Source organism: Monodon monoceros, unplaced genomic scaffold (assembly GCF_005190385.1).
Source record: "Monodon monoceros isolate NGI ecotype Baffin Bay Population unplaced genomic scaffold, NGI_Narwhal_1 Super_Scaffold_18, whole genome shotgun sequence".
In the NCBI taxonomy this organism is placed as follows: domain Eukaryota; kingdom Metazoa; phylum Chordata; class Mammalia; order Artiodactyla; family Monodontidae; genus Monodon; species Monodon monoceros.
The window spans coordinates 125,706,961-125,723,483 of NW_021703774.1; the positions used below are offsets into that span (position 1 = coordinate 125,706,961).

Consider the following 16,523-nt stretch of genomic DNA (forward strand, 5'->3'; position numbering starts at 1 on the left):
TATGTATGGTGTGAGGGAGTGTTTTAACTTCATTGATTTATATGTGGCTGTCCAGCTTTCCCAACACCACTTTGCTGAAGAGACTGTCTTTTCCCCATTGTATATTCTTGCCTCCTTTGTCAGAGATTAATTGTCCATAGGTGTCTGGGTTTACATCTGGGTTGTTTATTCTGTTCCATTGATCCATATGTCTGTTTTTGTGCCAGTACTGTGCTGTTTTGATTACTGTAGCTTTGTAGTATTGTCTGAAGTATGAGAGGGTTATGCCTCCACCTTCTTCTTTTTCCTCAGGATTGCTTTAGCAATTCTGGGTCTTTTGTGGTTCCATATAAATTTTAGGATTATTTGTTCTAGTTGTGTGAAAAATGTCATGGGTAATTTCATAGGGATTGCATTGAATCTGTAGATTGTTTTGGGTAGTATGGCCATTTTAGCAATATTAATTCTTCCAATCCAAGAGCATGGGATATCTTTCCATTTTTTTGAATCATCTTCAGTTTCCTTTATCAATGTTTTATAGTTCTCAGTGTGTAAGTCTTTCACCTCCTTGTTCAGGTTTATTCCTAAGTATTTTTTTTAATGTGATTTTAAACGGGATTGTTTTTTAACTTTCCCTTTCTGATATTTCATTGTTAGTGTAAAGAAGTGCAACCAATTTCTGTATATTTATCTTGTATACTGCTACCTTGCTGAATTTGTTTATCAGTTCTAGTAGTTTTTGTGTGGAGTCTTTCAGGTTTTCTGCATATAATGACAGTTTTACCTCTTACCTTCCAAGTTGGATACGTTTTATTTCTTTTTCTTGTCTGATTGCTGTGGTTAGGACTTCCAGTACTATGTTGAATAGAAGTGGTGAGAGTGGGCATCCTTGTCTTGTTCCAGATTTTAGCAAGAAGGTGTTCAGCTTTTCACCGTTGAGTATTATATTGGCTGTGGGTCTGTCATAAGTAGCTTTTATTATGCTGAGATATGTTCCCTCTGTACCCATTTTGGTAAGAGTTTTTATCATGAATGGAGATTGAATTTTATCAGATGCTTTTTCTGTGTCTGTTGAGATGATCATGTGGTTTTTGTCTTTTCTTTTGTTAATGTGGTGTATCACATAGATTGATTTGTGTTTGTTGAACCATTCTTGTCACCCTGGGATGAGTCCAACTTGATCATAGGGTGTGATCCTTTTTATGTGTTGCTGGATTACATTTGCTAGTATTTTGTTGAGGATTTTTGCATCTATATTCATCAAAGGTAATGGCCTGTAATTTCTTTTTTGGTGGTGTCTTTGTCTGGTTTTGGTATCAGGGTGATGGTGGCTTCATAGAATGACTTTGGGAGTGTTCCCTCCTCTTCAGTCTTTCGGAAGAGTTTGAGAAGGATCAGTATAAGTTCTTCTTTGTATGTTTGGTAGAATTCCCCAGTGATTGGCTGCTCTTTTTTAAGCCCCACCAACAGTGTCATTGATGTCCGGCAGGTGGATTCATCACCTCTTAGAATGTGAGAACTGGAAGGACACGTAGGGGTCACCTGATCAAGAGTCCCGTCTTATAGAAGAGAAAACTGAGGCCTGGAGAAGTGAAGTGGGCCTCATTGAAAGCCAAGGTCAAAGGGGTTTGAGTGCCAGGTCTTCTCCCAGTGTCAGATCCCTTGAATACTGGCGGGTTTTTTTGATGTTTCTCTGCCACAAGCTACTGCCCTCCATATGTCAGGTCCTTCCCTTAGAAGGAGTCAGGCCTCAAGGAAAGGGCAGCACAGTTGTTCCTGAGGCCGTAGCAAGTGTGGTCGAAGATACTCTGAGCAGTCTGTCTTATTACACAATGCATCTGTGAGTCTTTATGACAGGGGTGGGCAGAAGAAGCAACACCAGCACAAAAAGGGGCCTGGGTGCTTGATGTTTGAATCACTTTTTGGTCTCCCAGTAAGACACTGTCACTGAACCTGGTGAAAGAGGAAAGACTCTGTGTTCTTGTTGCTCATATAGGGTTTCCTGCCAGCCTTGGGGAGTAACTGCAGCCTTTGTTTTTGTGCTTGAAGATATTCTGCAAAGGTAAAAACACATCTGCCACTTGGCTGTGAGACCTCGGAGTGCACTATAACCTTAGAGCCCAACAGCCCCAATTACTCACATAATCTATCCTTCCAGATATTAGAGGCGGTTTTCACTTTCCTAGGGATTAGTGGGCTCTGGGTGAGGCTTAGGAAATGGAGAACAGCAGCCACAGGAAGCGGGAAGGTAGTGGCAGTTCGGAGGCAGGGATGTGATTTCTATGCTGGGATTAGCTGGGGAGGTTTCTGGTATAGATGCCACCCCTGCTGGCCCAGAGCTGGAAACCAGTGGCTGTGGTGGGAGAAGCACAGAAACAGAACTGAACCCTTCTCACGGCTTCTGTTGAGGCTCCTGGAACTCTGCACTGAATGTGTTCAGTGTTTGTCTCTCCACTTTGATTATAAACTCTTAAGACAGGATCTGGGTCTCACCACGATGATTCATGGGAAGTGCAGTGCCCAGCACAGAATGGGTGCTCACTAATGTCTGTTGAGTGAATAATTACAGCAGTAGCTACCATATTGGTGGGTACCTGCCAGTCCCAAGCAGTTTATGTGCATATTTGCATTAAAAAAAATCTGTACAGTAGCTCTTTGCAGCTGTTATAAAAATGAGGAAACTAAGGATCAGAGATGTTCACTGACTTGTTCAAAACCACACAGATGGTAGTATCACTAGAAGTTACAATAAAAGTAGCAGTAAAAAAAAACAACAAAAAGAAAAAGAAAAAAAGAGTAGCAGTAACTAATAATGATGATGATGGCTACTATCACGTGAGTAATTCTTAAATTTGCCAGGCACCGTTTGACGTTCTTTCATGTTTTAAGTTATTTAATCCTCAGAACAAACCAGAGTATGTTGTTATCCATTATACTTATCCAAGATCACTTAGGTAGTTAGAGGAAGCATGGGGATTTGAACTCACGTCTTCTGACCCCAACTCTTTCCCCTGCATAACACTCTGCAAAGTTACAGGTGCAGTCATCAAGCCCAAGACTCTGGGGTGGGGGTCAGTTCTCCTGACCCTGGGGATAAGGGTGCTGTGGATGGGAGAGCTAGACTAAGCCCTGTGTGTGCGGCTTTTTCACATAGGCCCTCAGAAGCCCTCTGTCTTCCCTCTGCCGCCTGCAAATTAGAGAAGTGGTGAAATCATGAAAACTAAAGAGAATGCCATTTTGGGTTCCTCAGTGCCTCGGCCCTTCTGAGCACAGGCTTCTGATGGCCAGACCCCAACCTGGGTTTCACACTTGAAAATGCAACCAAGAAACTCCTCATGGAATAAATAAAAAGGAGGTGGTCACTCAGAGTGGGTGTGACAGTCAAGAAAGTCCACATCTCTTGTGCATTGCCCAGCCCCACTGCTGCTCTCCAAATCTGAGGGTGACCATGTTAAGAAGGAGATAGGGGCCCACAGGACCTACTGACCAGTCGCCACTGATCCTCTCATGTCCTCATTCATGGAGTCAAGCTTGAAGCTTGATTTCTGCACTGTCCAGCTCTGACACTGAAGACTGCTGTAGATTATTGCCAAGGCTTCAGGAACCAGCTGGTACAGCAAGGATGACGGTGCTAACAAATGTAACACTGGTCATAGTCACAGTGGCTGCTGGTTATGGGGCAGTCACCTCACACCAGGGATTGAAGTAAGCCCTTCATGTGTGTCATCTCGTTTATCCCTCACAGCAACCCAACAAGGGGCATGACTGTGTCCGCCATTTTTCTAGTGAGGAAACAGATTCCATGGAGGTTTAACAGCTTTCCCTGCTCACACAGTTGACCCTAGTGCCATGTTTCCTGAAGTGGCCATGCAAATAATCAGCCCATGAATGGTTCCTGTTGCCATCCTCCTGATTTCCTCGATGGCTCTATTGCCCAGACCCTTCCTTGAGGGCACCATTCAAGTGGCCCTTTCTTGATGTCTTTTCTCCATCAGGGCAGTCCTGAGTTGCCTGTTTGAACCTGATTTTACCCAGGTAACAGGGTGGAGTCAGGATAACAGAATGAAGGAGAGGAGACTCTGAAAAAGGGAGTATCAGGATATGATAACAAGGGAGTCTGTATCGGAACCAGTTTTTGGCTCCCAGATTTGTACCCCCCACTGGGGCCAGGCATGCTGTCTGTGGAGGTAAGAGACTGGAGCCAGTCCTGAATGCAGCATGAATCCTAAGCCTGACTGTGGGCAAATGGTTTAATGGCTCTGAATCTGTTTTCTGATCTATAAAAGGGGATAAGTATACTATGTATCTCATAGGATTGTCATAAGGACAAAGGAGCTGATGTGTATAAAGCTCTTTAGGACAGTGCCTGGCACAGAGAAAGCAGTCAGAAAATATGAGCTGAAATAACAAAAGAAAAACCCTGCCTTGCAGGGTAGTGAGAATTTGAGTCACTTGGCTCACTGTAGGGACCCGGTACTCGCAGCTAGTGAATGAACACATAAAAACCTTCAGGGGCTCCTAGAATACTCGCACTACTAGTTCGAATGTGGAAGGTGCTTTCTTCCCTCACGATAACCTTGGAGCTTGCAGTGGCTCCATGGAGGGAAGGCAGCTTCCGTGGATTATAAATTCCGTTAGCCACCTGTGCTGACTCTGCTCGGCACATTTTGTAATGGGTTTGGTTTGCTGTTTGAATCAGTAGAATCTGGGGGATGGTCTGCTCAAAATCTGTACATTCACCCAGGATTTAGTAAGTGCCTCCTTGTTGTCAGGTGCTGCTGGGAGCCCAGAGACGCTCAGGCGTGACCTTCTTTTGGGGTCACCCGCCCTGTTCCTCACAAAACTTGTGTTTTTCACCCCCCAATTTTGGTTCCTGTCACTCCCAAAGTGCTTCCTCCATCCTTAGCTCTCATCCTTCAGCCCACACCCTGATTATTCATTTACACATTTAACAAGTATTTATTGAGTGCATACTGTGTACCAGGCTGTGGAGGTAGAGCAGGAAATAAGATGGACACAGGCCCTACATTCTTGGAGTTTCCGTTTCCTCCCCTGACCTCTTTTACCAGGACAGATCCTGCTGTGTCAACCCTGGAGTGCCTGTACCTGCCCTTTAAGAATAGCTGCACAGATTTTGATTGGTTGATTATTTGTTTCGTATTGGCTCTGTTATTAGCCTGTGAGCTCCTGGAGGGTGGGAATCAAGTACTTAGTAAATATTTGTTGAATGACTGAACCAACAAATGCACAAGTATGTATTCAGCAAGCCCATGGCCCAGCAGATGTTGGCCAACTGGGACCTTAGACCTTCGCTGCTCTGCTCAGACTTCTCCTCTCTCTTCCATAGAAATCTCCAATCTGCTGGTGGCCACCAAGAAAGCCCAGGAGTGGCAGCCTGTCTACCCCATGAGCCAGCTGAGTTTTGATCGGATCCTCAAGAAAGATATTATGCAGGTGAGTCACTGCTGCAGGTCCAGCCCTGGTCCTGCCTTTCCACAGCAGAAAAGCCTGGGGAATGTGGGGAGGATGAAGTCGGGTTTGGGGAGACCCTGGTGGAAGAAGAGCAAGACTTCCGCTTGATAGGTAAAGCTGGTCAGCCAGTTCCCTGCTGTCCAACCCGGCCTTGCTGATGCGCCCTAGAGGCTTGCTTTCTCCTTGAAAGAGCTGGGTTAATCAAGCTTTGCAGGGCTATCTAGGGTAATAGGGACCTTCCATGCCTGGTCTTCTGCAGGTAGAAGTAGCTGGAGAACTTGGTGGGAATGCTGACAGGTCTCCACAGGGGAGTATGGGCTGATGACCCTCATTGTCCCAAAACATGCTGTGTGAAAAAGCACTTCTGAATTTCAGTCCTGGGCTTTCTGATGACGTTTGCAGAAGGAGCAAAGCTGGGGGCACACAGAGCACAGTGAGGGAGCAGGAGATGCACCCTGGAGGAGAACTGTCTTGAGAATCAGATCCCTCAGACCAGTGTCCCAGCCTTGGGAGGCCTTTGCCCAGAGTCTGCAGCCTTAGGCAGGCCCAGTTTCTGTCGTAGCTGCCCTTGGGCCTTGCTAGGGTGTGAGGCCCATGGAACCCCCACTTCCCGTTCTGCATCCCCCTCCCCAGCCCCTTACACAGAGCCACACGCAGGGCGGGGAGGCTAAGGGGGTGGCGTGCCAGCAGCCTTGGAGGGAATGAATCCACATAGGCCACTTACTGCCCGGCAGAGGCTGCATCACCTTGGAGGTGTTGGAGGGGAAATCGTGGGCTCACTGTCATTGAGGAGCCTGGCGGAGGGTGGCAAACGTGGGGCTGGCTTGTTCATTTACTGTTTGAAGCCGGTCCCTGAAATTGTTGGGGAGGTTTTGACGGAGTGGAAGTCCACAGCTGCAAGTGCCTTGCTTCACTTATGTAAATGCTTCACTGAGGGCCTGAGGGCCAGATCTTACTGTTCTGTCCCTCTGGTGGTTATCAGAGCTGTGTCCAGAGATTAAAATAGCAGATCAGCAGTACCCCAGCCTCTTTTCTGCCTGGAACTTGACATGTACTTGGGGTCTTCCTTCTGTCCTTGCCCCTGAGTCTCTGGGCAGATTACCACCCTCTGCACCTGCAGCGTTCATTTAGCCAACAGTGATTGAGCAGTTGCCCATGCCAGGCATGACAGCCACCCTTGGCAGGCTCACAGTCCGGTGGGCGAGGCAGACTCTCGTCTATCTTAAGCAGATAATTATACCACCAGGAGACAAGCCCTAAGTAGGGAAGTATGGCAGGATGTGGGACTGTCAGATGGTCATCCTACCTAGTCTTGCGGGGACAGCAGTGGCTTTCTGGGGGAAGTGGCATCAAAGCAGAGCCCCAGAGGATGGACAAGCGCTAGACAAAGGCAGAAGGCGCAGCGTGGAGGGAGGCTGAGGTGGTACACGCAGGGGCCTCCGGGTTGCTGTGGAATCCTGACAGCACAGAGCCATATGACTTGGCCCTGGAATAAGCACCCCTTCCGAGGAAGAGTAATTATTCTGAAAGCATATGGCTTTTGTGGGATGTTCTGGGAATGCAACTTCCCATAATCTTGATGTATCGCTTCATGACACATGCAGCTTTAATGAATAGTCACAGGACCTTGCCAGGATATAGGAGACAGGGCGGATGTATCACCATTCTGCTATGACAGATGACAGATGGTGGTGTTTGTGCAAATTAATATACCCAGTTAACGATTGTGTACATTTTTTTTTTTTTTTTTTTTTTGCGGTACGTGGGCCTCTCACTGCTGTGGCCTCTCCCGCTGCAGAGCACAGGCTCCGGACGCGCAGGCCCAGCAGCCATGGCTTAGGGGCCCAGCCGCTCCGCGGCATGTGGGATCCTCCCAGACCGGGGCACGAACCTGTGTCCCTTGCATCGGCAGGCGGACTCTCAACCACTGCGCCACCAGGGAAGCCCGATTGTGTACATTCTTGAGGGAGACAGAAATCAGCTGAGGGAGTCAGCCACAATGCATTTTCTGCATTTATAGGTGGTCCTAGGATAATAGAATAATAGAACTCCAAATAATAAGTTTTGTGGGGTTAATGTCGATAGCCTGACAATGCCTGAGTTTCATGAATCACATTTTGATTTTCAAATATTAAGAGTATTTAAACCATAATTATTAAAGCTTAAGCTGGAACGGCCTTAGAGACAGATCATTATATGTTCGGGGCCTTGAGCAGATGATCTCATTTAGTTCTTATGCTGCTTATTTGGTTTTATTATCCCTTTTCATATGTGGGGAAACTGAGGCCTGTCCCTCCAGTCTCTGCCTCTGTCTTTACATCACCTTCCTCTGGGGATTGCTAGGGCATATGTATGTATAAATTGTATCACTGATTTGAAAGCATGCACATGTGCACCCATGCATCAGATAGATGGATAGAAAATGAATAGTTTAGGTGTGAGAGGGCGATCAGACAAAACACACTGGCCCAGTGGATTGGCTTCTACCCACTGTGCGCCAGGAGGTGTTCTACCTAGTTCCTCATTTGATTCTTACACCAACCCTACGAGGCAGGTACATTGTTACGTTAACCCATTTACAGAAAGTGGGTGCCGATTGAGCGTGATGAAAGGAGGTCTCGAAGTTTAAAGGCCAGGAAGCAGTAGGGCTCACAAGCCTGTTCTCTTTGTACCCCAGCCTGTGAGTGGAGGAGCCTCCTGGGGGAGGGGGGAGGGAGGTCCTCTCTGAGTCTGTTCTGGAGGCCTGGGTGGGGGCTGATGTTGGTGGCTTTTGATGGCACTGTTGGAAGTTTTGTGAAAGGTCAGGGTTATGTTTCGGCCCCAGGCTGTTCCTGGAGGTAGATAGCGTGTTGCTGTTCAGAGAATATGAGGATTATTTCCTGGGGCCCAGGGAGTGCCACAGCTGTGTTTGGCCAAGTAGCTTTTTGTCACCTCTGGAGGCCTGACAGGACCAGGCACTGGAGAGGCTTGAGCTCCTGGGGCCCCTTTGCCGTTGCCCCATCCCTGCTAATGTATGCTCCCACTGAGGACTCAGTCTCAGACTCTGGCACCACTGAAGCCCTAGGGGGTGGTCACCCTAATTTCCTGCTTCCTCCTTCAGGGCGAGCACCTTGGGAGAGGCACGCGGACACACATCTACTCTGGGACCCTCATGGATTACAAGGATGACGAAGGAACTTCCGAAGAGAAGAGAATAAAAGTGATCCTCAAAGTCTTAGACCCCAGCCACAGGGACATTTCTCTGGCAAGTGTCTTCCTCACAACCCCACCCTCTCCCCTCCCTCATTTCTGGAGCCAGTAGAGCACAGTGGGCTAAGAAGAGCCTTTGCCCTGATTTTGGGCCTGTCCCTCCCAGTACGTCCCACTCTCTCCCATTTCCTTCCTAGAGGTCCATGTGGCAATGCCGTGGAGCCCCAGACTCTAGCTGAGTGGTCTCAAAGTGCCTGATGCAGTCCAGGCTGTCACTTCAGAGTCTGGGAAAGTAAAGCCCAGAGCAGTAAAATGACTTACCCCGGATCCCACAAACTGTTAGAGAGTGGTAAAGCCAAGTCTTGACAGACATCTGCTGCCTTGGTTTTCCTTTTCTTCTAATATAGTGTCAAACGTTATTTCCCAGAGTTTGAAGGAAGAGGAAGTGGTGGACGTGAGTATCGAATGGGGACGTTGTCAGCCAGCCTATCCCGCCAGTCTGGCTCTGCATCCTATTAGGTTTTCTAAATGAGTCCTGTGTCCCAGCTAGATGGCCCTCACAGTTGAGGCTTGGCAGTGCCTCTGGGTAGTGGAGGCCAGGGGAGTAGTTTCAGGGCTTGGGATGAGGACAGTGGTGACCTTTCCTGGGATCCACTGACTTTCCTCTCAGCTGAGCCCCTTTAGGATCAGACCAGTGCAGGCCGGCCCTTGACATTTCTTTGTCCTTTTCTCCCACAGGCCTTCTTTGAGGCAGCCAGCATGATGAGACAGGTCTCCCATAAACACATCGTGTACCTCTATGGCGTTTGTGTCCGAGACGTGGAGAGTAAGTGTATTCTCTTTGGAAGGGGAAGTCGGCCCTGGCCAGGGAGCATGGTTGCTGTGAAGATGAGTGGGAGCTGATACCCCCCCTCACGTCCCCCAGGCTTCTTGCCTTTCTTTTTGCAATCAAGGAATTCAAAGTACTGAGCAGGTCGGTTGCTTACGTTAATAGTGGACATGGAACTAGATCCCATCTGTTTTTCACTAATTTCTTGAGTGTTTACTTCTTGCCAGCTCTGGGCCCCACGCTGTGCTAGACTCGGGAGGTAGGGAGTGAGTGAGCTGAGTTCATTGCCCAGAGAGTCAGAGTAGGAGGAGCTCCAGGCTGGGCTTGAACCCAGGCCCTTCCGACTCTGAAGCACTCTACCATTGGCACCCCCAGGCGGAGTACCAGCCATTAAAGTGAGCTCTCGTAAGGGGATGAGGGAGGGTGCTGTCCCAGATGGACAGAAGGTTGCAGGTGTGGCTGTTCTTGTGTTTGTAGATATCATGGTGGAAGAGTTTGTGGAGGGAGGGCCCCTGGATCTCTTCATGCACCGGAAAAGTGATGTCCTCACCACACCCTGGAAGTTCAAAGTTGCCAAACAGCTGGCCAGCGCCCTGAGTTACTTGGTAAGTATGTTCTGATGTCTGTGGTGGTCCCCATCAGGAACCAAAATGTGGGGAGGCAGGAAGGAGGTACCAGCCAAGCAGGCTGGAGAGCCCAGGCTCTTCACCTAAACACAGGTGTGCCTGGTGCTTAGTGAAAGCCGTCATCGTGGGCTGTTCTGTGTGCTTACATATGAATCCTGCTTAGAGGGAAATTTTTATCACTTCAGAGGACTGACTTCCATACTGCAGTGTATAATAAGAGTAGAAATATTACAGTACTTGTTGAATGAGTGAATGAAACTATTAGCATCAATAGTAGCTCACATTTATTGAGTGCTTACCATAGCTCAGCTGTTCAGGTGTTTTTCAGGCTCTGATAATCACTTTAATTCTCACAGAAGCCCTATGAGGCATGCTCCATTGTTATCCCTGGTTCACTGATGAGGGAACTGGAGTAAAGGGATGTTATATAATGTGCCTGAGTCACACAGATCATCGGCAGGAGAGCTAAGCTGCCCGGGTCTGGCTGGGGCTGGGGAATGTGGATTATGACCTGTGGGAAACAGGAGAGACAGTGGGAAGGAGGGCAGCTCCATGGGCAACTTTGCTGAGCTCTGCCTTTTCACTCTGCAGGAGGATAAAGATCTGGTCCACGGAAATGTGTGCACTAAAAACCTCCTCCTGGCCCGCGAGGGCACTGACAGCGAGTGCGGCCCCTTCATCAAGCTCAGTGACCCCGGCATCCCCGTCACTGTGCTGTCCAGGCAAGGTGTGTCCTCCCTCCCTCCCATCTCCTGCCCCACCCATCCCCTTCACCCCACCCTTAGCCAGGGACAGGCCAGCAGGGAAGGGGGCTGGGCTGGGGTTCTGCCTCATTTTAGAAAGCACACTTCTGCAAAAGGCGGCTGTGCTTCTGCCCAGCCCTGGGGGCAGGGGAGGTGTCACGCATGCGAGGGTTGGTCCCTGCCCTCAAGGAGCTGACTGTGCAGTAGGAGAAACACAACTGAGCTGGGGCAGGTCTGGTCTTGCGATGAAGGAGCTGTGTTTAAGGTGCCAGGGCAGCACCTTGTTCAAGGGGAGGCCAAGGGCCTGGGGTGGTCAGAGATGTGTCGGGAGGAGTGGGACCTGGGTCCTACCTGTGTTTGTTTTGAAATCCACTGTAAGCAACTACAATAAAAATTCAAAACAAAACAAAACAAGGAATCCACTGTAGTTAGTGAGCAGTATGGGAGGCGCCTTAGCGATTGCTGTGGTCTTTCAGCTTCTCTTTGAATGAGGTCATCATGAGTTGAGGACTCCAAAGGAGAGGGCAGACCTGGGAGCTGAGACACTGGAAGCAGTGCTGCACAGGTCATGCTCTACCTGTAGGTCATACGTGGGATACCAGTGCACCCCTGGGCCCTTGCAGGGCGATATGCAGAGTATGGGGGTAAGCCCGTGCCCGCTCTGCATCTGTCGGCCTCTCTTTCTTAAGCCTTTGTCCATGTGCCCCCCTGTTCTCCCTCCCCAGGGTGTTGGCTTCCACCCTGGGGTGCTTTGCTCTTTCTGAGGCCACAGCTTCAAAGACTGACTCACACGACCTTCTTGGGGAGTTTGTGTTAAACAGACACAGCTGCAGGCCCTGACTCAGACAGATGCATTGGAAAGGCCAGGGCTGAGAGACCTGGAAAACCGCCCCTTTCACAAACTCCCTGCAGGACCAGGGCAGCCATGGTCCATGTTTGGAAAACACTACTTGAAAGAGTTTCTTAACTCCCAGTTCTTGCTGCAATGGCAGTGATATACTCCCCAGGTGATTGCAGAAACTGATCTGTAAATTTTTCTTGTCTTTTCCAGAGTGCATAGAACGAATCCCATGGATCGCTCCTGAGTGTGTTGAAGACTCCAAGAACCTGAGTGTGGCCGCTGACAAGTGGAGCTTTGGAACCACGCTCTGGGAGATCTGCTACAATGGCGAGATCCCCTTGAAAGACAAGACACTGATTGAGGTGAGTTGCTTTCCAGGGTGTGAGCTGAGTGAGGACCCCTTGGACACTCATGGGTGTCTCATGAGTTATCAGGAAGCCTCATATTGTGGGAGGAGACGGGCACGGGATAGACTCTCCTCCACAAGCTTACACTGTCTGTGTGACCTTGCAAATGTTACTTAATTTCCTTGGGCCTTGGTTTCATCATCTGTAAAATGGGAATAAATAATACCTACTTTGCAGGGTTGTTGTGAAGATTAAGTAAATAATGCGTGTAGAGTCCCAGGTACACAATATGTGCTCAGTAGATTGCTATAGCATTGCAAAATTAACACCCAGATACTTATTGCGTTCCTCCTGTGTACCAGGCGTTGTCCTGAGTTAAAGCTGGGGGTTCACAATGAAACAGACACAGGCCTTGCCTACCCTTGAGGACCTTAGGGTATAGTAGGAGAGTTGGGCTAAAACAGCGATAAGGATTCCACACATAATATCTGAAATCATCACCTTAAGAGCCCTGCATGTTGGGTAGGGCAGTGTCATTACCCTTGTTTTACAGGTCAGGTAACAGATGCAGGTGGCCCAAGGCCCGGGTTCCTTAGCTAGAATGCAGAACTTCGAAGCTGACCCTTTCTCATGTTCACTTGCAGAAAGCTAGTGGAGGCTGTAACTCCAAAGGGATAAAGCAGTGAAAGTTAGAGTGAAGGACCACTGATCCCAACTCACTGATTTGATTATTAGGGTGTGTCTTGTGTCTTTAGAGGGGCAGACATCACTTTGAGCTGGGAGGGAATGATCAAAGTCCAAGGGAGGGTGGCATTTCAGTTGTCTACAGGGAGCAGTTTCATTTGCCTGGAGTGTGGAGAGGAATGACAGGTAAAAAGGTGGGAAGGGTCCTTTGAGGTCGGATTGTATAGAGGCCCTGAATGCCAGGCTGCAGAATTTTTACTGGGGTGATGTGGGGCATTGAAGGGTTTGGGTGGGGGAGCCAGGTGCTCGGAGGCCAGACTGGGCACAGTTCATCTGGATGGTGGTTGGATGGACAGGCTGAGGAGAGGCCTCTTGCTCTGAGGCTCTCAGTGGCGACAGCCTGAACCAGGAAGTGGCAGTGAGGATCCAGAGTGGAGGGTGCACGTGGAGGAGATACCCAAGAGGCAAAAGAACCTTTAACCTGTTAGCCTTTTGCCAGGTAAACATGGTGCAGGACTTGGGAAAGAGGAGTTAAGCTAAAACCAACAGAGAAACCATCACATCCATAGATCTGTATTTAGGATTTTCAGCTGGGGCTTTTGGGAGTCATTTTATTTTTAACTTCCTTGGAAACAAAACAGCATACCCTTTGCTGTCAGTCAGTATTTACTGAGCAGAATACAGAGATGGTGTAAGGAAAGGTCTGTCCCTTTGATAAAGGAGGGTCTGTCTCTTCTCCCAGGCACCCTTGGGTGGGTTGGGCGACCTTTCCCCCTGGCTCTACTGGAGCCTGGAAGAGTGAGAGACATTCCAAGGCAGGGGGAGCTCTCAGCTCCTTAATTCCAACCCGTCTTCCTCCTCTCCTCTGGGGCCTGCCCCCACCCCACCCTAGGACCCACAGGGATCAGAAGAGAAACTAGTACCCTTGAGAGTCAGCTACAGACCAGAGCCTAAAGTGTAGCAAATAAACTTAATTTTTTTAAAAGGGCATCAATTATTCGTTTCAGAATTTTAAAGTATTAACCCCGTTGATGAGAATTTAGAAAACAGAGAAAAGTATTTTTAAAAAAGAAATTATTAATCACTATATTCTGGTCACCCCTAACTACTATTTAACACTTTGGCATATTGTCTTCCAGTCTGTTTATATCTCTCTTTTTTAAACAAACTTGGGACCATGCTAGTTATTTTTTCATTTTATGTTGTATATTTTTTCATTTAATGTTGTGAGTACTTTGCTATACGATTAAATAAGTCTTACAGTTTTTACTAATTTGATGTAAGAGTTGTTTCATTAAACTCTGATTTATTTAACTAATTTTATATTTGGCATTGAGGTCGTCTTCAAATTTGTAATGTTCTGTCTAATTCTGCAGGGAATATCTTTAAACATAAATCTTTGTTTCTGACTTATTTCTGAGTCGTTCAGTAATTGCAATTAATGAGAGTTTGAAGAATCTGAAGATTTCTACACATGTTGCCAAATCATATTCCAGAAGGTTGCATGACTTTGCTGTAATACAGCTTATTTGGGACTGGGTGGGATATACTGCCTGTTTTCCTTGAATTCGGATTATTTTAGTATCCAGGACTAAGATTTCCCACAGCTAGAGAAAGGCAGCATTAGCACCCACGTTTATGACGTCTACTTTTAAGCAAAGCTGTTGGGAGTTAAATTAGGGATTGTTAGGTAACTCCTTCTGACCTGGGGCTAAAAGGTCTGTGAGTGGTTCCTTTGGTTTCTTTCATGTGGTCCACTTCTTTGCAGAAAGAGAGGTTCTATGAAAGCCGGTGCAGGCCAGTGACCCCGTCTTGTAAGGAGCTAGCTGACCTTATGACCCGCTGCATGAACTACGACCCCAACCAGAGACCCTTCTTCCGAGCCATCATGAGAGACATCAATAAGCTGGAGGAGCAGAGTAAGACTCTGCCTTGAGCTGTTTAACCAAGACCAGCCAATGCCCGGGGGAGGGAGGGATAACAAGGAGCCTGGGAGGGGCAATCACTCCTTTTTAACATGTTCTCTTTTCTCTTCTGTTAGATCCAGACATCGTATCAGAAAAAAAGCCAGCAACTGAAGTGGATCCCACACATTTTGAAAAGCGGTTCTTAAAGAGGATCCGTGACTTGGGAGAGGCAAGTTATACTCGAGTCTCTGACCACTTCACCTCTATGGATATCTAAAGCTGCTCTCCATTCTCTCTCATTTTGGGTCAAAGTTTATAGGAGAAAGCATCTTACTGTGTTTTCTTTAGGATTGTGTGTTTTTCCATTTGACACACGGTGGCAGCCTGTCCACAGGACATTGATCAGCTCCCTCGGGAGACTTGGTCTCTAAGGGACAAAGAGAATGAAAAGGGGGGGATCCATCCATGGGGGATGGATATAGATATGGTGGAAATAGAGAAGTCCCTACCTCTGACTTTTCTGGGAATACATATCCTGTGAGGCTGCTTAAATGAGGGATGGATTTATTTCACAGAACACCAAAATAGAATTTTAGCTTTTCCTCTGGACCTTGAATGGCAGTTTCCTGACAGTAAATGTGACTAGAGAAGCTACTGGAATTTGCATCTTTATACAGATTTTCTGTAGTTAATAAAGGCTGTGCCACCTTGAGTACCCGCCATGTGCCAAGGCCGAGTGCTGGCATTCTACAGGCACAGTGTTCCTGCTTCCTCACAGCATCCCCAAGGGTTTATTACCACTGTATACATTGAGCACCTCTGGAGCCAGCTCAGAAGGTGGGGTGACCAGGCTCGAAAGGCTCGAATCACTAGCAGGTGGCTTAGCTGGGATCTAATCCACGTCTTCTAAAGACTCCTCATGCCTTGCTCTTTGTAGCCACATTGTGGTGCCTCCTGTAGCGTGGACCCAGGGCTGTCAAAGAATGTCGAGGTTGTCCTGCATGTCCAGAAATAACCTCCATTTCCTTTTGGGTTACACTTTCGTAGAAATTGGGATTGATGTGTTGGTTCACCAGTCACTTGATCCTTTTCTTGTCTTAGCTCAGTAATAGAAGGAATGGCAGGTAAGCCAAGTGGGGAAGAGCCCAGGTAGGAGCTTGCTGCCTGCAGGGTCAGACTGTGCGTGCACCCCTGCCTTCAGGGGAACAGCACGAGGAGCAAGGCTCATCTTTGAAGTGTGTCCTGCTGGCCCAGGCCGGGGCTTCTCTGATCAAGCACGTGTATCTTTCCCTCCAGGGCCACTTTGGGAAGGTCGAGCTCTGCAGGTATGACCCTGAGGGGGACAATACAGGGGAGCAGGTGGCCGTCAAATCCCTGAAGCCTGAGAGCGGAGGGAACCACATAGCTGATCTGAAGAAGGAAATTGAAATCTTAAGAAACCTTTATCATGAGAACATTGTGAAGTATAAAGGCATCTGCACAGAAGACGGTATGTTGTGCAAAGTTGGGTTGGTTTAAAGACTGAGTGACTATCTGGGGTCATGAAGGCCAGTGCTGAGCAGGCAGTGCCCTTGGCCTCATCTAGGCTGCCTGAGTGCTAGCTGATGGCCCCCGGAGCTCTAGGGCTTCGAAGCAGCATGCACTGTCAGAACCCTGAGCAGCTGCAGAGCTCCCGGGAAAGCTGCCCAGCCTCCCCCGCGCCAGGCGGGGGGTGATTCCAGCATTGTCTCTCTTGGCTGTTCCTACACCCACACTGGGGATTGGACTTCCCCTGTCCTGATATTTGCACACGAGGGCACAGAGACCAGATGAAACTGATGCCCACTCCTCCCCTTTCCCTGTTCTTTTGATCCAGCACTAAGCAGGGTACTTCGTTTTCTAGTTTTCTAAATCACGGTGGCAAGTA

General features: G+C 48.2%; 1 protein-coding gene across 4 annotated transcripts in view; it reads left to right on the plus strand.

Moving 5' to 3' along the window:
• The window catches only part of JAK1 (Janus kinase 1), a 139,151-nt gene that overhangs the window by 117,316 nt on the left and 5,312 nt on the right, over positions 1-16,523 (plus strand). For all 4 annotated transcript variants that reach the window (XM_029227833.1, XM_029227834.1, XM_029227836.1 and 1 more), the window contains exons 12-20: positions 5,327-5,433; positions 8,552-8,695; positions 9,379-9,466; positions 9,947-10,074; positions 10,687-10,822; positions 11,890-12,041; positions 14,479-14,629; positions 14,752-14,846; positions 15,914-16,106. In XM_029227833.1, the coding sequence (XP_029083666.1) occupies positions 5,327-5,433; positions 8,552-8,695; positions 9,379-9,466; positions 9,947-10,074; positions 10,687-10,822; positions 11,890-12,041; positions 14,479-14,629; positions 14,752-14,846; positions 15,914-16,106 (1,194 nt within the window). The remainder of the gene's footprint in view (positions 1-5,326; positions 5,434-8,551; positions 8,696-9,378; positions 9,467-9,946; positions 10,075-10,686; positions 10,823-11,889; positions 12,042-14,478; positions 14,630-14,751; positions 14,847-15,913; positions 16,107-16,523) is intronic.